The sequence below is a fragment of the Hyperoodon ampullatus genome (genome assembly GCF_949752795.1).
Source record: "Hyperoodon ampullatus genome assembly, chromosome: 5".
Taxonomy (NCBI): Eukaryota; Metazoa; Chordata; class Mammalia; order Artiodactyla; family Ziphiidae; genus Hyperoodon; species Hyperoodon ampullatus.
The window spans coordinates 105,798,209-105,820,208 of record NC_136918.1 but is presented as its reverse complement, the minus strand read 5'-3'; the positions used below and the strand labels follow the sequence as shown (position 1 = coordinate 105,820,208).

The following is a 22,000-nucleotide window of genomic DNA, read 5'->3' as shown; positions in this document are numbered from 1 at the left end:
TTGTAGGAGAAAGAGAATGATACAAGAAAAGGCATAGGCAAGAAAGAACAAGATAAGTTTGGGAGACATGGAAGAGACCAGGCTGGAGAAAAGGAGTCATGATGTACAATAATAGGTGAGTGAGTAGGTAGGTAAATCCAGAGGTCCTTAAATATGAAGTTGGGGCATTAAGAACTTTTATCCTATGATAAGCGAAAGGGTTCAGATCAAGTTTGTGTAATGGCCAGAACACTGACCTGCAGCTTCACAGACATGTTGTGGTGGCCAACTAACTCTAAAGTGGCAGCAGGTGTGGGGAAGAAACATCTTTGGAACTAAACGGATTCTGAAAGAAGAGTGAGGTAGTTATGTTTTCTCTCTGCCTTTGGCAAAAACACAAGATTGAATATAAGTTTCTGAGGAAATTATATTTAGCACAGTGCAGTGGGTAAATAAAGGATGAGGTTAATATACAGGTCCAAATTTAATTAAGTAAACATTCTAAAAAACCACAATATGAATATACTCTAGAAAAGTTGTAAATTCTATAGTGATTTAAGTGTTTCCTTTTTTACTTGGGAGGCTTTTAAATTGAATATCATCCAAAAAAGCCACGATACTATTTAAGGAAAAATAAGCCAGAAGATACTTAGAAACTTTTCTTTCATCCTGTGTCTTTTTAAATAGACAAAAGTGAAATCTTTCTTTCATCTCTATTTCCTATCCAGAGTTATTTCCCCATAGAAGTGGTCTCCAAAATATGGTGTACTTGACTCAAGGAGGGCACGCACACAAAAAACAAAACTTTCATTTATAATTTTTATATTAGAAAAATGAATTTAAGCTAATTTACTAATCTTTAATAGAAGGATTGGTAGGAGTACAGGTATATAATTTACAGTATAAACATTTATGAAAGTGCACTCCAAATGTAGGAGGGATTGGGTTTGCCAAAAAGTTGATTCAGTTTTTTCTGTAAGATGGCTCTAGTAGCTAGTAGTGCTTAATTGTCTTTAACTTCATTTGAAACAATTTTGTTAGATTGTATTGTGACAGCTGTCATATCATCGTGTGTTAAAAAAAAAACTTATCAAAATTGGTGAATTTCTGTATAGCCATTTTAATATTGAAGATGGAAGAAAAAAGCAACATTTTTGGCATATCATGCTTTATTATTTCAAGAAAGGTAAAAATGCAACTGAAACGTGAAAAAAAATTTTTGCAGTGTATGGAGAAGGTGCTGTGACTGATCAAATGTGTCAAAAGTGGTTTGTGAAGTTTTGTACTGGCAATTTCTCACTGGATGATGCTCCGTGGTCAGGTAGGCCAGTGGAAGTTGATAGCGATCAAATTGAGACATTAATTGAGAACAATCAACGTTATACCACGCGGGAGATAGCCGACATACTCAAAATATCCAAATCAAGTGTTGAAGATCATTTGCACCAGCTTGGTTATGTTCATCGCTTTGATGTTTGGGTTCCACATAAGTTAAGCAAAAATACCCTTCTTGACTGTATTTCAACATGCGATTCTCTACTTAAACATAATGAAAACGTTCTGTTTTTAAAACAAATTGTGACGGGCGATGAAAAGTGGATACTATACAATAATGTGGAACGGAAGAGATTGTGGGGCAAGCGAAATGAACCAGCACCAACCAAACCAAAGGCCGGTCTTCATCCAAAGAAGGTGATGTGTATATGGTGGGATTGGAAGGGTGTCCTCTATTATGAGCTCCTTCTGGAAAACCAAACGATTAATTCCAACAAGTACTGCTACCAGTTAGACCAACTGAAAGCAGCACTCGACAGAAAGCATCCAGAAAGTCAACAGAAACACATAATCTTCCATCAGGTTAATGCAAGACTGCATGTTTCTTTGATGACCAGGCAAAAACCGTTACAGTGGCTGGGAAGTTCTGATTCATCCGCCGTATTCACCAGGCATTGCACCTTCGGATTTCCATTTATTTCGGTCTTTACAAAATTCTCTTAATGGAAAAAATTTCAATTCCCTGGAAGACTATAAAAGGCACCTGGAACAGTTCTTTGCTCAAAAAGATAAAAAGTTTTGGCAAGATGGAATTATGAAGTTGCCTGAAAAATGGCAGAAGGTAGTGGAACAAAATGGTAAATAAAGTTCTTGGTGAAAATGCAACAATTGTCTTATTTTTACTTTAAAACCGAAGGAACTTTTTGGCCAACCCAATACAATCAAAAAGTATGCCAGAGTTGACTGTGGGGTAGGGATTGTTAAATATACAGATTATCAGGGTTTTCTCCTAGAAACCTTGATTCAGTAGGTTTGAATTGGGGTCTGGGAATCATTTTTTAACAGGACCTCCAAGTGTTTCTTATTTTCAGCCAAGTTTAAGAAATTAGCAATAGACCTGTTTCACCATATCTTGACTTTAGGCCCAAGTCCAGTTCTAGGTCTCACAGCACTAATGGCTGTATGATTGGTGCCTCACCTATCCTAACACAGCTAGAAAGAAAGACTGTCCAAGTACTCAGCAGCAGAGCTAAAGCCTAATCAGGGATTCATGGGCTGGCATCCAGCTCACCTTATTTCTTGTGCTTTGACTGGACCAAAAGCCATCTTACAGTAGTTTAATTTGTATGGGCAGCAATATGTATGTCTAGAGTAATTTAGGAGTTTGTTTACCTTGAGGTTTGAAATCGATGATTGTTTTTAACCATGAAGTCATTGCCACAGATCATTACTATGTTCCATGTGTTAAAACAATCATGGCTGATCAATAACTTTATACCATATTTTTATGAGTGCTATAATATGCTGACACATGGAAATGTAGAAATTAATTTTATGCTAAGGCAGTTGGGTGTCCTAAAATAAAATATTTATTCAGAATCTTAAAAAATAGAAAAAAAATAGCTAACATTTATTAAGTACTTATGCATTGTCCTAAGCACTTTTCAATACTGTGTATTATTTAATCCTCACAACAATCCTATGAAGTAGGTGTTTTTAGTATCCGTTTTGTAGAGGAGTTAACTGAAGGAGCAGAGAGGTTAAGTAACTTGCCCATTTGGTTATAGGGTTTTTGTTTGCTTGCTTGCTCATTTTAATTTGGGAATTCCCTAAGTAGCTTTTAGAAGATACTTACTTTCATGTTTTGACTTAATGATCCTTTGGCTTCTTTGAATGATTCTTCATCTTGAAACTTGATTCCTTCTACTGCCTTGTTCTCTTATAAAACAAAACCTCTTTCATGTATTTTAACAATGAATGAAAAGTGGCATATAGATATCACTTTGGAATGTTGAAACGATGAAAGAGCATGACAATTTAATAAAAGCAAAGTGTTCACTGCCACTTTGAATATGTAGCCTAATGATTCATCTGATAAATAAAATTTGTAAATATATATGGTTTTATCCTGAAGCTTCGCTTTATAACTGTTACTAAGTTTTTCATGTCTGAGGGATTTTTTAGCACAGAAAGAAATTCTGACAGTCGCTTGTATTTTAATTGATGTGCAGTTTATTCCAGTTTTTAGCATTGCCAGTTTCAATATCTAGTTTTTTCTTAAGGCCTTAAGCTCAATTTATGCATTAAAAAAATAAATCTATCCATACCTTCACTAGGCCTTCAGTTAATCTTTTTAAATTATCAAATTAAATTCCATGAAACATTTTAAAAAATACCTAACAAAGTATATAATGAATCAAAGCATCATAATCAAATGATTAAATCTTGTAAATCTAAGTCTAATAAATTTATAAATTCAGTAAACCAAGTTTTCCTAAATATTAAACATTGTTTACAAACTTGTTACATATTTCATATTTTAATCACAAGTCTAAGATAACAGATTCTCTAAAAACATTTCAAATATCTTTTTAAAAAAATTCCCCAAAAGGCATAGACAAATTATCAGTTAATGCCCAACTTATCAATAGTATCTTTATCTTAAACCTAATCCAAAGTCTTCATAGTATAGCCTGGATTCATTCCTTCAGCCTGTCATTTCTCATCCCAAGACTATAAATCTACTTACACAACAAAGTGGAATAGAATTTCCATCTTCCAGCTTTCTGCTACACCTAAGACTCTACATTTGGGATCAGGGACAGAGACCTGTACCTACCTGCCAACCAGAATCTGAATTGGACAGGGACCTCTCTATTACCTTCTTATTGTTAGGCCTGCCATTGTTAACAGAAACTTTACGAACCCTCACATAACTGAACATAAACGTTTTACATTTTTGCAACCTGGTTCTTTTCCTAGGAATGATGCATCCTGTAAGTTTTTCCATTAGGTTTTTGCAGCCTGGTTCTTTTCCTAGAAATGATGCATCCCATATGTTTTTCCCTTAGGTTACACTTCATCCCTGTTATAATGGGATTTTCTAAGTCCAATTATGTACAAACTGTGTAACCTTTGGCATTAAAGCCTATTTGTGTACTAATGGGGTTTTGACACCCTAATTAGGTTACTAAAGAAACCCTTTCTCTTCTGTAGTTTAACAGCTGCCTCACTGACCATCAGTCATTTTATTGACAATGATGATCAAGTTTAGTTTTTAACCCCTTTAAATTCACAAAGCCAAAATGATTTTTCTCTCCTAGGAATGCCAGAATCACCTCCGCAGATATGGAAATGTGAATCTGGAACTGGTGACTCGAATCATTAGAGATGGTGGCCCATGGGAAGATCCAGTGTTGCAAGCTGTTCTAAAAGCCCAGCCAGCATCTCAGGAGATAGGTACTTCAGGAGACTCAAACTCTAAACCAACATTTGTGAGAAGCAAATACAATTTCATTTTCTAACTAGAGCAGTAATAGTGATTTTTCTTTATTTTATAATACTGAATAAGAGTAATGTATTTTCACATGAAGTGTGTTTAATTTGTTATATTAACCCAGCCCAAGAGTGACTTAACATAAGATTAGGTACAATTATTTCTAGTAATTTCCTGTTAAAATGGGAATTCAGAGTGTTAACATATTTAGTATCCCCATGCTTTTTACAGAGTTTGTTTTCACTTCAGTTATGTTTTTTAAAATCTATTTAAGTAGGAACACCCTTTAAAACAAAACAAACAAAAAAACACCCTGCTTAAGCACATGGAATCTCCCTTATACAGGAAACTCTGTGAAGGATGGAACTCCTTCAGCTTTTGTTTTGATATACACTACCATATATCCTACACCTAGCCAGTGCTCAGTATAAATATTTGTTTACTGAATGAATGACCACATGATGAATGCATAAGTGAATGAGTGACTAATTAAATGAGTAAGTAAATTTCGATTCCAAATACTCTAGAGCAGTATTTCCCAAACTTCATTCATTAATAGAAGTTAAGTTTTGTCTCATCCCCTTACCACCTGCATACCTTTTGGACATCACTTCCTCTCCAACCTAGATACACAGTGGTTCCTGTGAGCCAAAATCTGCTTTTGAAGGCAGGAAGCTCTGTCAACTATTTCTAGTTAATTCTTTTTAAAAAAACATTTGCCATATTATTCCTGAGCCCCAGAACATTTGGGTCACCAAAACTTAGAATGTAAGCTGAGCAGTAGTAAATAAGCACAGAAGTGTGGACACATTTGAGAGCATGGAGAGAGCCTATGGAGTGCAATTATACCATGGCCAAAGGGAAAGACAAGACCTGCCAGCTGGAACCATTCAGATATTGGTCTGGTGAGAAGACATTTCACACCACCAGTTGCCTGAGCAGGTTAGGATCTTTCCATTTGTCCCAGGTAAAGGAGTGGGGTGGGTTGTGAGTAGAACTGAATGGAGAAGGGGCTATGATTCTAGGGCTTAAGAGCAAGCTGACCCCAGATACAAGTGTAGAGGACTAGAAGAGATGTTAGAGAAGATGAAAAAAGAGATAAGACCAGGAGAAGCAGTGGTGGAATGAGATGGGAGGTAGGACAAGACTAGAAGGAAAGAGCTAAGGTATATGTGACAATGGTGTGGTATAAATATAAAGGATACAAAGGAGAGTAGCACCTGATGTGAGGGTCTTGGAAAGGAATAAAAACAAAAGAAAAAAACTGAAGAGGGAGGCAGTAGTTAGATCAGAGGAGGAAGAGTCGACTTATTGAGGAAAAGTATGAACCATCAAATATAGGGAAGGCAAGGGTGACAACCTTGAAGGAATCTCTGAGGAAACTGGAGAATGTGGCCAGAGGGGACAGGAGCTAGGCAAAGACAGAATCATAGGGAATGAGAACAGGGGAGGAGAGTTTGGGGTTTTAGGGTAGCTTTTAGGCTCCTTTCAGTAGGAGCTAGAACAAATCTGTTGCTTGTTGGTGTGAGGGTTGATGGCCTCAATATATACAGTTTATAATATGTATATAGTCCTTTCATACATATTCCTTTTATACTTACACTAGCATACCTCACTTTGGGAAAAGCTGCTCTAGAACCTCATTAATGTAGATGACTGTACTCTAGTTGGTGATCATCAGGGTAAAGATCAGTCTGAAGTTTATCTTTGCATCAACTATACAAAATCATTGTCTGCTTATCGTATAGTGTAAACAGAAGTGCAAGGCAAATGTTGAAGCCCCAATAAAACATTATTCATAGGCATTTCAGAAGCTACTGATTAAACATATATAACTAATTAAAAGATGTTTGGATTTGAAATCATGAAATATGGGTTCCAGTTCCTGCTCTGCCACTTATTTAATTAATTCTTTGTCCTTGGGCAAGTCATTTGACCTCTCTGAGACTCAGTTTTGTGATCTGTAAAACAAGTATTAATATTATACCTGTCATGAGGTTGTTGTTAGGTCTAAATGAACTTATATAGATAAAGGTTTTTATATATTTTAAAATTGTGTAAAAGCAAGTATTAATTAGTAATTATCCTTAGTGACACATGGGCATATATTAATAAGCAGTCCTGTTTGGCACTACTTGTAACTTAATTTTTTTGTTTGAAAGTAATAAAATATATTTCTTTTATGATTGAACTTTTTCATTAATTCAGATTACATTTCTCTATAATTAACCTGAATTAATATGGTTTAATAACAAATTACAATTTAGCCTTTTAATCTTATAGGAATGAAAATACTGGTCAGTAAGAAGATAAAGTACGTAATCTTAGACTAGAAAGAAATTCCAGATCCCATGTCATTTGAAACATATTTTAACATTAGTGAACACAAAAAAAGAATATTTCATGTTTTTTTTTGTTTTTTAATTTTGCTTACTTTTTAGACTGAGAAAGAATCAGCAAATATTTCTTGGGCACAGTTTTGGTGTCTCTTACTTCCATTTTTCCAATCATTTAACTGAACATTCTTTTCACAAATAAACTCCTAATAAGAAAAATACTGTTTAATTAAATAGTTGAATTAATTAGATACCACATGTTAGCGCTAAGGTGTCAAAGAACAAAGTTTGAGACAGGCTTTTCATGAGAGTAATAAGAGTCTGTTTTCTTTTTAATATAGTGAACAAATATTTAAGTTCTGAAAATCCACTATTCTTCGAACTACGTGCCAGATATCTAATTGCTTGTGAACGCATACCTGAAGCAATGGCTCTTATTAAATGTTGTATAAATCACCCAGAAATCAGTAAAGACTTGTACTTCCATCAAGCACTCTTCACATGTCTGTTTATGTCACCTGTAGAAGATCACCTATTCCGGGAGGTATTGTTTGAGATTATGTTTGCCTATTACCATTTTAACCTTACCAAAAAAAAAAAAGTAGCCCATTCTTGTTAAATTCCTTTTACAGTAATATCAAAGGTTTTAAGATTACATTATCTAGATGTTCCCTTTGGCACCATTCTTTAAGCTCATATTGAATTAGTCTGATATTAACAAATGATGAAATTAAAATTTTTGTTGATAAGCCTTATTCATGTTAAGTGAGCTTCTGGTGTGACAGAGGTTAAATAAAAACCGAGAAGCTTTATGATTTTGCATTTTAAATAAAATCGTAAGAAATTAAATGCATATGTTTGTTATTTTGGTTTTTTTTAAGATGAAAGAACCTCTTTCGAATATGGACCCTACATGCCTACAAGCTGTGGACATTGAGATTAAAAGTAGTCATTGTAAACTGTAGATTCTATATAGTGAAACTATGAAAACATGAAAATATCTCTGTACAATTCATCATTGTCTTTGTAGAAGAAAACTAGAAATCTAATTTCTTCTGAATGCTTAATTTAAACATTTATTACACCTATCTTTCTAGATATTTTTAATGATACAAACTGGTTTCTCTTTTTCTCCTATAGCATTTACTGAAAACTGATTGTAAGAGTGGAATTGATATCATCTGTAACACTGAAAAAGAAGGCAAGACTATGTTAGCCTTGCAACTCTGTGAATCCTTTCTTATTCCACAGCTCCAGAATGGGGAAATGTACTGTATCTGGTAAGTGTTCCTAATATAGAAATTGAAATGGTGAGATGGGGTACAGAAGGAGAATTGGTTAGCAGAATTTGTAGTTTATATATTTTTTTAAAGTTATATGAAAATGTTAAGCCACTTTTCCCCCCACATTTATTGTGCAAAAAACAACAGGTTGTAAGACCTATCGTAAGGATTAAAAAAGAAAATGATCATGTACCAGTAATTAATAGTGTTGATATTTAAGGAATGTGTTACAATAAAATAGTTATGTTTTAAAGTAAATTTAGAGTGTTATTTTTAAATTTTTTTAAGAGTTCATTTTTTGGAGCAGTTTTAAGTTTTACAACAAAATTGAGAGGGAGGTACAGGCATGCCCCCACAAAGGCATTTCCTCCCCCATTATCAAGATCACTCACCAAATGGTACATTTTTTACTAAGAATGAACCTACATTGACACATCTTAATTACCCAGAGTCCACAGTTTACCTTTAGGGTTCACTCTTGGTGTTAATTTTCTATGGTTTTGGACAAATATATAATGACATATATCCATCACTATAATATCATACAGAGCATGCCCTAAAAATCCTCTGTGCTCTGCCTATTCATCTCTCCCTCCCACCCCTGCCACCACCTCTGGAAACAACTGATTTTTTTTTTTTACTATCTCCATTGTTCTGCCTTTTCCAAAATATCATATAGTTGGAATCATACAGTATGTAGCCTTTTCAGATTGGCCTTTTTCACTTAGTAATATGCATTTAAGGTTCCTCTGCGTCTTTTCATAGCTTGATAGCTCATTTCTTTTTAGTGCTGAATAATATTCCATTGCCTGGATGTACCACAGTTTATTTATCCATCATCTACTAAAGGACATCTTGGTTGCCTCCAAGATTTGGCAGTTATGAATAAAGCTGCTATAAACATCTGTGTGCAGGTTTATGTGTGGACATAAATTTTCACCTCCTTTGGGTAAATACCAAGGAGCACGATTGCTGGAACGTATGGTAAGAGTATGTTTAGTTTTGTAAGAAACTGCCAAACTGTCTTCCAGAGTGGCTGTACCATTTTTCATTTCCACCAGCAGTGTTTGAGATTTCCTGTTGCTCCACATCCTCACCAGCATTTGTTATTCGTGTCCCAGATTTTGGCCATTCTAATAGGTGTGTAGTGGTATCTTGTTGTTTTAATTTGCATTTCCCTGATGACATATGATGTGGAGCATCTTTTCATATGCTTATTTGCTATCTGTATATCTTCTTTGGTGAGGTGTCTGTTAAGGTCTTTGGCCCATTTTTTAATTGGGTTGTTTGTTATTGTTGAGTTTTAAGAGTTCTTTGTATATTATGGATAACAGTCCTTTATTGGATGAGTCTTTTACAAATATTTTCTCCCAGTCTGTGTCTTGTCTTTTAATTCTCTTGATATTGTCTTTCACAGAGAAGTTTTCAATCTTAATGAAGTCCAGCTTATCAATTATTTCTTTCATGGATCATGTCTTTGGTGTTATATCTAAAAAGGCATCAACATACGCAAGGTCATCTAGGTATTCTCCTATGTTATCTTCTAGGAGTTTTGTAGTTCTGTGTTTTCTGTTTAGACCATGATCCATTTTTAGTTAATTTTTGTGAAGGGTATAAGGTCTGTGTCTAGACTCTTTTTTTTTTTTACTGTGGATGTCTAGTTGTTCTAGCACCATTTCTTGAAAAGACTATCTTTGCTTCATTGTATTGCCTTTGCTCCTTTGTCAAAGAACAGTTGACTATATTTATGTGGGTCTATTTCTAGCTCTCTGTTCTCTTCCATTGATCTATATGTCTCTTCTTTCACCAGTACAACTCTGTCTTCATTATGTTAGTTTATATTAAGTCCTGAAGTCGGGTAGTATCATTCCTCCAAATTTGTTCTTCTTCAGTATTGTATTAGCTATTCTGGGTTTTTGTCTCTCCACATAAACAGTTTGTCCATATCCATAAAATAACCTGCTGGGATTTAGATTGGGATTGAATCTGTAGATTAAGTTGAGAAAAACTAATAACTTGACAATATTGAGCCTTCCTGTCCATGAACATGGAACATATCTCCATTTATTTAGTCCTTTGATTTCATTCATCAGAGTTTTGTAGTTTTCCTCATGTAGATCTTATACATATTTTGCTAGAATTTTTCCTCATGTAGATCTTATGCATATTTTGCTAGACTTATACCTAAGTAACTCATTTTGGGGACACTAATATAAATGGTATTATGTAACTATTAGTTTTTCTAAGCATTTTTAAAACCACTTAAAAATTATTAGCAGAAAAAAATTGTTAGCAGAATATTATGAAGCATCAAATTTATCTAGCAATCATGTAATTTAGAATGTGGTTTGAGAGTATTTTTAGTACCAACCCTTAAGTGCTATTAGATGAAATCATGAATAATAATTAGAAAAGATTCTAATAACTTCTGCCTCCCCTACCCCAGTACACACACACACACACACACACAAGAAAAAAAAACCCTACCACTTTGACATGTCATTAATTCTTAAGAGAAAACTAGGTTTCATGTGCCTAACATCATAATATGAAATGATATGGGCTATAAACATTTTTTAATAAATGCTTTCAAATTTTAAGTTCTTACATACTTAAAACAATAGCTTGAAGGGGGCTTAAAGATAAACTTATTTAATATATTATAGATTTTATAGATTAAAATCTTCAGATTCAGAGATAGAGTCAAATAGCTAATTAATAGAACTGGGTCTAGAAACTAGTGGATTTATCTTCTATGGGACTGTACTCTTAGAATATACAAATTTTTATTCAGAAGTTTACCGTGTAAATTGAAATTACAGATAGAGGAGAGGATCAGGAGACGATGGTAAGACATACACTTCTAAATAGTTTTCAAAGTATTATCATTTCTTAATATGTAGTTACTTTGAAACAGGATATAGTCATTACTATTATAGTATATCTTTTCCTATGGTGATAGGAATGTTCTCTACCCTTGGCTATATTAAACTATTTAAACAGAATATCCATTGTTTTCATTTTAACACACTCCGAAGTAAACTGGAATCAAGTATAAACAAACCAAAAAGGACCAGGAAAACATTTTATTTTCTTCTTCTCTTGGCTGACCAATTTCTACTCTTTAGGGAAGAACTTTAAAAATAGAACAGTGCCTATCTTTCCTGCTCCTGGCCACAGTCACCTTCTAAGAATAGAAGCTGGGTGTGTGACTCCCAGCTGCCTAACCGAAAAGGAATCTTTAGCCTGCTTCTTTGTCCTTCCTTCTGAGTAGGCTGAGTTCTGATCGCCTGCCCTCTTATTTCTTCTACCTCTCTCCTTTATATTTCTGAGTGCTGGGGTCCAAAAAAGTTGATTTTCACTGTAACTTCAAGAGCAGGATTTTTTCCAGCTTATAAGGTCCATGTTGTCTGTTTCATCTTGGTCTTCAGCTTACTCTTCATCTCCCCTCTCTGAGGACAAAACCTGATCACAGTCCAGTTTTGCTCTGTCTCAAGCCAATGAAGCAAGCTACTAATCCAGTTCTCTCACCATCTATAATAATAAGAATATTATAATAATAGCAGCTGCTTATATTTGCTGAGTGCTTCCATTTGTCTATGCTTTATATATGCAGTATCTCATTTACTCCAGCAATCTTATGGGGTAGATAATATTATGCCCAAGCCATTCAACTAGTAAATAATGATTCAAACCCAGGCAGCCTCTGCTATTAAACATTACTTACTATAAAATGGGTATAGTATGAAAAAAAAAATCTACGTGGTAAGGGTGGCTATAGACCTTGTTATAGTCTCTCTGAAACTAGATAACTTGGTGGTTATATTAGCAGTTAGCTACCTGGGAAATGTGTTTGTACAACAAATCAGTGCTGTGTTGTTTCTTTTTTAAGGACCCTTTTTTGGAAAGGAAAACATAAGCTTCATTAAACTTTCCCTTTGGTCTTCACAAAGAAGACTATCTGAGCAATTTATTAAACATCAGTATATACCAGACATTTCACCTAGGTGTTTTCACTTATCTCTCTTAATTCTTTTTATGTATAAGAAAACTGGATAAAAGAGATAAAAGCCACACAGCTAGTAACAAAATGGAGTTGGAATTTATACTAGTCAGTTTCCAAGTGATAAAATCCTATGTCTGACTAGTTCAGGGAGAAGGTAGTATTTATTGAATGTATACTGGGATATGACATGAGCCACAAAAAGGGCAGGGTTATAGGTGGTCCTCAAAGATAATTGCTAACAGGGACGTTGAGATTGCTGGGGTTTTTAAAAAGTATCTCGGTTCTGCCATTTGGCTTCAGTCTTTCCTGTTGCAGACCAGAAGAATGCCAACAGTCCCCAGGCTTCATAGTTTAGAGTTGAGAACATTCCAGGGATTCTGACTGACTTAATTGGGGTCAGTTTCCCATCCCTGAATTAATATTTTAAGGAGTGAGGAGGGTCACTTAGGAGGCATGGCTGCTGAGGTTCCAACCCTGTGTATTCGGGCTGTTCTTAGAAAATGGTGGTTCACTGTGAACTGGGGAGTACCATCTCAGTTGGTATGTAATGCCCTATTGAAATGTAGGTCTCTTATTCCCAATCTCCTGTTCTTTTTCACTACCTCCACTATATAATGTGTCATTGAGAAGATTTACAATGTATTAATAGTTGGGGAAACAGGACTTATAAACAAGGAAGTATATGAAAGGCATTAAATCAATAAGAGAGATAAGATCTGTTCTGAAGTAGTTATCACTTTAGTTTGGGGTATTCATGAAAGTTTTCATGAAGAAGAGGCACTTGATATGGACTCTGAAAGATAAGCTTATCTTAGAAATAAATATTTTCCAAGTAGAGCAATCAGCACAACAAAAAATGAGAATAAATGAAGCACATTAACTGACACTGAGGAAACCAACCTAGAAGAATGCCCAGGATTCAAATCCCGATGCTTGTGACACCAAAGCCCATGTTTCTGTTGCTTTTAACACCACAAGGCATATTGAACAAGTACTAAATGCAATAATCTGGGAGGCTGGAAGCAGATCAGTTTAGCAACCCCTATAGAAGTACATATGGAAAATTAAAGGACCTAACGTGGTAGCACTGAGAAAGAATGATATAACTGTGGGCAAAAATATAATAAAAATATAATGACTATGAAAAACAAGCAGGTTAGAACCAGACAGGTTAGAGGAATGTTTAGTGTCATTGATCTAGGAAAAGATAATCAATTTTGCAGGAATTTGATTTGTTCTAAATGGATTAAAGTGATAGAAACCAATCTAAGTTGAAATATCCAGTTATGGAAACCGGGAAAGAAGTCAGAGCTAGAGATTTGGGAACATGGTGTGAAACCTGGTGAGCTTTCCAAAGGAATATGTGTGCCAAAAAAAAGTAAGTGGTGGACGAAAGCTTAGGAACACCCACACAGCTAGTGTGAAATGGAAGAGGAATTTTGGGTTTACTTTCTGTGTGCTTGCCATCATTTTTTGTTTTGTGTTCTGTGTTGTCTCTCTAAATAGAGGATGCATACCTTCATGATAGTAGTCAAGCTGTCCTTAGATTTAATAGCTGTATGTGCTGGGTTCAAAGTACATTCTCAGTATATCACTTTTTTTTTAAACATTTTCATCAATTATTTTAATACGTTTTAGATTATGATGTTTTATGTAACTTTTATGACACTTTCCAAGGAATTCTAATTTGCTAAAATGTGATATCCAAATGTAACAATTATATCTTATGATTTCCTTTGCCTCAAAACCCACTGCTCCTACCTTGTTCATCTAATAACCTTGGCCATATTTTAGAAAAGAATCTACCTGTGAAATACTTTAAATGGTCCATAGCTTGTCTGTTTAAAATACTACATCTTAATGGAAGAGTAGATGATATAAAACATAAATTTTCAGAATCAGTACTATAATATACTTACACTTTTAATCTGTAGTACTTTTGGTATTTTAATAGAATGAAAAGTATGAACCATTTCTTCTTTGCAGAAATTCTACAACATTGATTTCTAAATTTGCAAGTGGGTATTAATTAAAGGTCAAAGTTAAATTTTTTAAGCAATATCATTAATATTGGTATACTGAGATTAGAATTTGTTTTGATCAAGTACTAGAGATGCCTTAGGTTTGTTGGCATATAATTAGAATGCATTCCATAAAGCAAATTGCAATTTCTAATCTCACCTTTTCTCCTAGCTTCTATTAGTCCCAAATAGGTAGCGGAAGTAGCTTGGAAGTTAACTTAATATCCATGTACACCCACTTTGTATACATCCCAGCCAGGGCACTACAGAATCAGGGAATGACAGCTAATGTCTGTATTTGAATAAACTGTATTTTTGATATTTCTCTTCTTTTCTTATTTACAGGGAGTTGATTTTCATATGGAGTAAACTTCAGCTAAAGTCTAATCCTTCAAAACAAGTTTTTGTAGATCAATGCTACCAGCTTTTAAGAACAGCAACTAATGTGAGAGTCATATTTCCTTTCATGAAAATCATTAAAGATGAGGTAAATAGTACATATTTATCCCTTCATTTTAAATTAAATTTAAATGACAGTTCACTGAAACTTGAATCTCTTGTGGTAAAATTTATTTGATCATGTAATTGAAGAAAAGGAGGATTTTAAGGCCACATTCTCCATATATTATATCCTCCCCTGCCCCCCCCACCTCAAACTCCCAACATGGTACAAAGAGTATGCATAAATGAAAATAACTGAAAAAAGAGAAAAAAAAATTAGTGTTACATAAAGTTTAGTATGGGAACTGCTTCCATAAGAAGCTATTATCTCTTTTCTTATAATTAAATAAGCCTGGCACTTTTAACATTATTCTAAATCCTGTATGTAGAATCTTAACTAATTTGCAAATGAACTTTCTGTAACTATAGCTAATACCTGTTCACTATCATAGAGAAATACAGTTAATAGTTTTACGTTTGGTGTTTAGGTAAAAAGGAATAATGAATTCTGAGACATTTTTGAAACCTAAGGACAAATTTTTAAAGTGTTATTTAAAATAATAGTAAAAACCCATTACCTGTTTTTAAAAATAGTTCTGAAGCAAGTTTTTCATGGGCCACTGGCAAGTGAGTACAATTCTACATATGATTCTTACATAGACATGAAAGTAGATCCTACAGATCCTTTTACTTTTTCTCCTCAAGTATTAACAGAACTTTGAATACAAAGATAGGAAAGATAAAGCTACCTTACATTTTAGGTAGCTCCATTTAATTGAGTCTTTATGTGGGTTACTTTTAAATATATAAGGAGGCATCCATTAAATAATATATTTTAATTTTTTTACATATTTATGCATTTATTACATACATTATCGCATCACTCATTAGATGTACGACCATGTAGTGATCATATTCCCGTGATAAAAAGCATTATATCAGAGGGTTTTGATTTGTTTTATTTCCTATTTATTTTGCTAACTGTATTAATAGCTTCATCATTACAGAGTGAAATGTCATTTAAATGCATTGTCAAAGTTAACCTCTCTCCCCACCAAAAAAAACAAGGAAAAAAACAAACTATGCTATAGAATGCTTCTTAATATTTGAAGTACATCAGAATTACCTGTAAAACTTTTTAAAAAATATTTATCTATCTCTGCTTTTTAACATGATTCTCATTTGTACCAAAAATCGAGAGACTTTGTTATAGAAAATTTACAATATAGGTGAAGTTCAGCCAATTATCATAGAGCTTTCTCGTTTTCACATGTGTGGTCAACCTAAGAATACATGATAAGAGGAAAAATTCAAAGATGAAATAAATATTTAAAATATGCTTAATTTCTTATACACTCTATTAAAAACATTTTTATCTGATGGAATAGATCATTCACATGCCTCAGTGCTAAGAGGCACAGGCAATGCTGTGTGAGTTCAGAAGGAGACATTACAGATAGCATATCTGAAAAGCCTTCACAGAGGAAGATGCTTTCAGCTGGGTTTTAAATGATAGAGGAGGATAATACTGATATTTGTAGAGGATTTGTAGTTTACAGAGCCCCTTCTCATTTTATTATTTGGTTCTTATAGCTGTCCAGTGGTATTAATAGGGTGGCACAGAAACGGGGAAGTGTGTGAATGACAAAACTAATCGAAGAGTTTAGTTTCTGTGGGGTTGGGGGTGGGGTTGCTATAGACCCTAAAGGGACTGAATGCTACTCTAAAAATTGAAATGTCAGTCCATAAATATACTGGAATTGTTAAAGGCTTTCAGGTAAGAAAGTAGCCTGTTCCCTTTTGTGATGATCCTCAAATTTTTAAACCTCAGCAACTGTGAGTACATTATAATTTCATGAGGAAAGAGAGGATGTAGATAGAACATTGGACAAAGAGAATGAATTGTTTTGAAGCAATGGATTTGAATTTGCTATATCTGGAAAATCTAGGTAGGTTTTATAACTGACAATTATAGAAATGAGAAATTTGAATTCCGAAAAGGATTCCAAGCTGGAAATGGTGGATTTATAGGAGACTAAATCAGTGGAATATATATCTGATCTCATTCATTCTGCAAACATTTATTCAAAGGTCACTGTATGCCAACTCCTATGTTAACCACAGAAGGATACAAAAAATGAGATACTGTCCTTGTGATTTAGGAATTCCAAGTCAAGAAGTAGGGGCGTAGACAATTATAAAACAATATTACATGCTTTTAAGAAATAAGTATAAATTATTCTCAGTGGAAAGAATAGAGAATGTTTTTAACTCTACCCCAAGGTAGGGGCCAGAATGAATCAGAAAAACTTTCAAGGCAGAGTTGATTCTCAAAGAATGAATAGGAGATGGGTAGGAATTTACCAGCGAGGTAAAGTGATATGCAGAGTTAAGGTCTGCTTGTGGAACTGTAAGTAAGGGTTGCATAGCACATAAGGAACTAAGAGGACATGAGGCTGGCAAGTAGTGTTCCTCCCTGTCATCTGTAATATACCATATGCAGGCAATATGGTACACAGACACAACTGTTAAAGACATATTATTATTTTATCTCTTTCTATTCAAACAAGCATTTAGATCATTCTAGAGGCATTATTTATAACTTGAATTAAGGTGGATAGACAACAAATTCCCAACTAAAAGCTGATGCAGTTATCTTTGAGTCATCAGTAAAAGTTTCAAAGCTTGAATACTTTTCAGATAACTTCCAGTAGGTTCATTATTCTGATACCTTATTAGATTTGGAAAGTTTGTAATCGCCTTCTTCATGTGGATTACACTTCTCCCCTTATTTGAATAATGTTACTTAATAAGTACAATAAGTAATATTATTTAGTGCAGCTTTATGAAGGAGTTTCCATAAGCAGTTCTTTTTTTTTTTACTTTAGTATTTTTTAACATCAAAAATTGATACCTGTGGTTTTTTTTGTTTGTTTGTTTGTTTGTTTGTTTTTTGGTACGTGGGCCTCTCACTGCTGTGGCCTCTCCCGTTGCAGAGCACAGGCTCCGGACGCGCAGGCTCAGCAGCCATGGCTCACGGGCCAGCCGCTCCGCGGCATGTGGGATCTTCCCGTATGGGGGCACAAACCCGTGTCCCCTGCATCGGCAGGCGGACTCTCAACCACTGCGCCACCAGGGAAGTCCGATACCTGTGTTTTTAAATACATATAATTTAACCCTTCTGCCACAGAATGTAAGATTGGTACCTTAAAACAGGGGCCTAGGGCTTCCCTGGTGGTGCAGTGGTTGAGAGTCCGCCTGCTGACGCAGGGGACACGGGTTCCTGCCCCGGTCTGGGAAGATCCCACATGCTGTGGAGCGGCTGGGCCTGTGAGCCATGGCCACTGAGCCTGTGCGTCCGGAGCCTGTGCTCCGCAACGGGAGAGGCCACAGCAGTGAGAGGCCCGCGTACCACAAAAAAACAAAAAAAAAACAGGGGCCTAGATATGTAAGAAACTTGAATCACCATAAGTTCATAAAGCATTTTATATTTTAATAACCATAAGGTTATGAAGCATTTTGTATTATGGTCAGTAGGGCTTGTCAGACTTGAAAATTAAATAAATTGGAAGCTAAAATACTATCTTTTCCAGGTTATTCTCAAGTTAAAAAAGATTTATTTATATATTAAAAAGTAGTTAAACATGGCTACCCATTGAAGAAAATTGCACATTTAGAATACTGTGTTTATTTAGCTTTCATTTCAATGTTGTATTGGGTTGGCCAGAAAGTTTGTTCGAGTTTTTCCGTACGATGTTATGGAACTTTTTGGCCAACCCAATATTTTCAAAAGATAAACTAGTAAGTGTTAATAATTTTTTTTTAAGAAGTAGCAGTAATATTTTTCTTTTTACAGGTTGAAGAAGAAGGCTTACAAATTTGTGTTGAAATATGTGGTTGTGCCCTACAGCTAGACCTTCATGATGATCCCAAAACTAAATGTCTAATTTATAAAACAATTGCACATTTTTTGCCAAATGATTTGGAGATTCTCAGGATTTGTGCACTCTCAATATTTTTTCTTGAGCGCTCCTTGGAAGCTTATCATACTGTTGAAGAGCTTTACAAACGTCCAGATGAGGAATATAATGAAGGCACAAGTAGTGTTCAAAATCGTGTTCGTTTTGAATTACTTCCAATTTTGAAAAAGGGATTGTTTTTTGATCCTGAATTCTGGAACTTCATAATGATTAAGAAAAACTGTGTAGCATTACTGAGTGATAAATCAGCAGTTAGATTTCTAAATGAAAGTACACTGGAAAATTCTACAGGTAATGTAAAAAAGGCAGTGGAACAGCAAGGTTTAGATGAAGGACTTGACTCTCTTACAGATCAGAGCACTGGAGAGCTTGATCCTGATGATATATCTGGAGTGCAACCAAAAGGTCATATTAATGCAAAGAAAAACCTCACAGCTCTTAATGCTTCCAGAGTAGATCACAATGTCCCAAGGCATCGGTGTATGTTATGTAACAAGGAATTTCTAGGTGGTCACATTGTAAGGCATGCCCAGGCTCATCAGAAAAAGGGCAGTTTTTCATGTGTGATATGTGGTAGAAAATTTAGAAACAGAGGACTTATGCAGAAGCATTTAAAGAATCATGTTAAGAAAATACAGAGACAGCAACTTGCTGCAGCTCAACAGGAGGATCAGGAAAATCCTGCTTTGGAAGAAATAAATTATTCTGATACTTTCATTTCATTTGAAAATGGGAAGTCTGATAATAAGGATTTGGAAGTAGAGACTATTACTCGTTCCAGTGATGGAAACAAAGATGTCATCCCTTCACATGTGGGTGAATTCACTGAAATTCCCAGAAGTGTATCGGAAGATGTTATTGAAAATATTACTGAAAATGGCAATCCTGATACTTCTTTAAATAATGTCTCAGAGCCATTACCTGTATGTGTGGATGACTATGAGGAGGAAGAAGATGAAGAAGGTGATTATGAAGAAGATGATTACGACCTGAATCAGGAAACTTCAGTACTTCATAAAATCAATGGAACCGTGTGCCATCCAAAAGACATATATGCGACAGATCAAGAAGGAAACTTTAAGTGCCCCGCTCTTGGCTGTGTCAGGATATTTAAAAGAATTGGATTTCTAAATAAGCATGCAAGGACTGTACATCCAACTGATTTAAATGTGCGGCAAACAGTAATGAAGTGGAGCAAAGGAAAATGCAAATTTTGTCAAAGGCAGTTTGAAGATTCTCAACATTTTATAGATCACCTTAATAGACACAGCTATCCAAATGTGTACTTTTGTTTGCATTTTAATTGTAATGAGTCATTTAAGCTGCCAATCCAACTTGCTCAGCACACAAAAAGTCACAGGATATTTCAAGCTCAGTGTAGTTTTCCAGAATGCCATGAGCTTTTTGAAGATCTTCCTCTGCTATATGAACATGAAGCTCAGCACTATTTAAGTAAAACACCAGAATCATCTGCACAACCAAGTGAAGCAATTCTTTGGGATGTTCTTACAGACTCAAAATCTAATCATCAGGAAAAAGACTCATCTAGTAATGAGAAACAAACTGTTAGTCTACCAGTTTCTACTAGCAAATCAAGGAAAGATCCTACAGAACCAAAGACATGTATAGAAAGTATGGAAAAGAAAACAGACCGTTTAGTTCAGAATGGAAATGAACATTCTGATCACACTGTTTCTGATATAAGCTTGACAGACCAAAAGATGCCTGACATAGAGCCAAATTCTGAAAATAATTGTATTAGTGATTTAGTCAATGGACACAGTGGAATAGAGCAAACACCTTTAGTTTCCTCAGATCCTGCTTTGAAAATTGATACAAATAGAATCAGGACAGAAAACGGTTCCATTTTACCTAGTGTTGTACCACAAGAACACAGTACCCTGCCAGTACCTCAGGCACCTTCCAAACCAAATCAGACGAGTGAACATACTTCATATGGCTTAATTTTAACAAAGCCATATGTCAGACCATTGCCTCCCAGTTACCTTGATGAACGGTACCTTAGTATGCCAAAACGCAGAAAATTTCTGACTGATAGGGTAGATGCCTGTTCTGATCAAGATAACGTTTGTAAAAAATCAGTGAAAAGATTAAGATGTGGCAAATGCCTGACCACCTACTGTAATGCAGAAGCACTTGAGGCTCACCTTGCACAAAAGAAATGTCAGACACTCTTTGGATTTGATTCAGATGATGAAAGTAAGTCTTCTATCTTCTCAGCAGGTATATCTGTAGAAATAGAAAATGCCATAGATCTTTGTAAGGTTAAAAAAATTAACATTTATATAACACAGGTAATAAAGCACTACCCCATACATTATTTCCTTTAATCCATACAACCACCATGAGGTGCTATCACTATTCCTGTTTTATAGATCAAGCAACTGACATTCACAAGTAATTTGCGTAGGCATACACCTGTGAACTTGTGGAAGCCAGAACTTGAACACAGTTTTTTCATACTTCTGGATCATACTCTTTAACTGTATCCGAGGCTTTTCTTCATTCCAAGTTTTATGTAATAAGAGATCTAAAACAAATTAATTATGATGGAAATGTTTTTCATCTGCATGCCAGAAATGTAAACCAAGTTGAGCCTCTATTACAAAAACAAAAATAAGAAAGAACCAGAAAATAATTGAAAAATAAAACTGAGCAAAAGAAGAGCTTGCCTTTCTACTAATATTAATATTCTTTAAATGAGTAAGGGTATAAATAAACAGGAAATCTAACTTAGAATACTAGATGAACATCTATAAATATGAATTAACAGACGTGTTCTGTTTTACAGGTGCCTGATAAAAATGTTTCAGAACGATCTGTCGATCAAGCAGTAGTGTGCAAAAAGCACTACAAGAAAATGCATCATCAGTTTGCTATTTCCCTGATGGCCTTAATTTTAGAGCGGTCTTGGATTACTAAGATAAAGACAAAGCACATTTTCTAGAATGAACCCACAGAGGAGATGTGCTGGTTTAGACTCCAAAAGGGTTATTACAAAACTCCCAAAGTACCAGTTATCCAGAAAAAACACATTTTTTTTAAGAAGTCGATGATGATTAATAGCAGCATGTTCAGTTTCGCTTATGTGAGAAACATATGCAGGCAACTAGTCAAAAAGAATAACCAGCTATGGCCTTACAGAAAGGGAAAAACCCATTA

General features: G+C 34.8%; 1 protein-coding gene across 1 annotated transcript in view; it reads left to right on the top strand.

The window, feature by feature from the left end:
- ZNF654 (zinc finger protein 654) overlaps positions 1-21,168 on the top strand; it is a gene marked incomplete at both ends in the record, with an annotated part of 91,061 nt that extends 69,893 nt beyond the window's left edge. The window contains 5 exons of the mRNA XM_079704785.1: positions 4,578-4,713; positions 7,428-7,630; positions 8,227-8,366; positions 14,742-14,883; positions 18,694-21,168. Of these exons, the coding sequence (XP_079560911.1) occupies positions 4,578-4,713; positions 7,428-7,630; positions 8,227-8,366; positions 14,742-14,883; positions 18,694-21,168 (3,096 nt within the window). The remainder of the gene's footprint in view (positions 1-4,577; positions 4,714-7,427; positions 7,631-8,226; positions 8,367-14,741; positions 14,884-18,693) is intronic.
- Between the last annotated feature and the right edge of the window lie 832 nt (positions 21,169-22,000).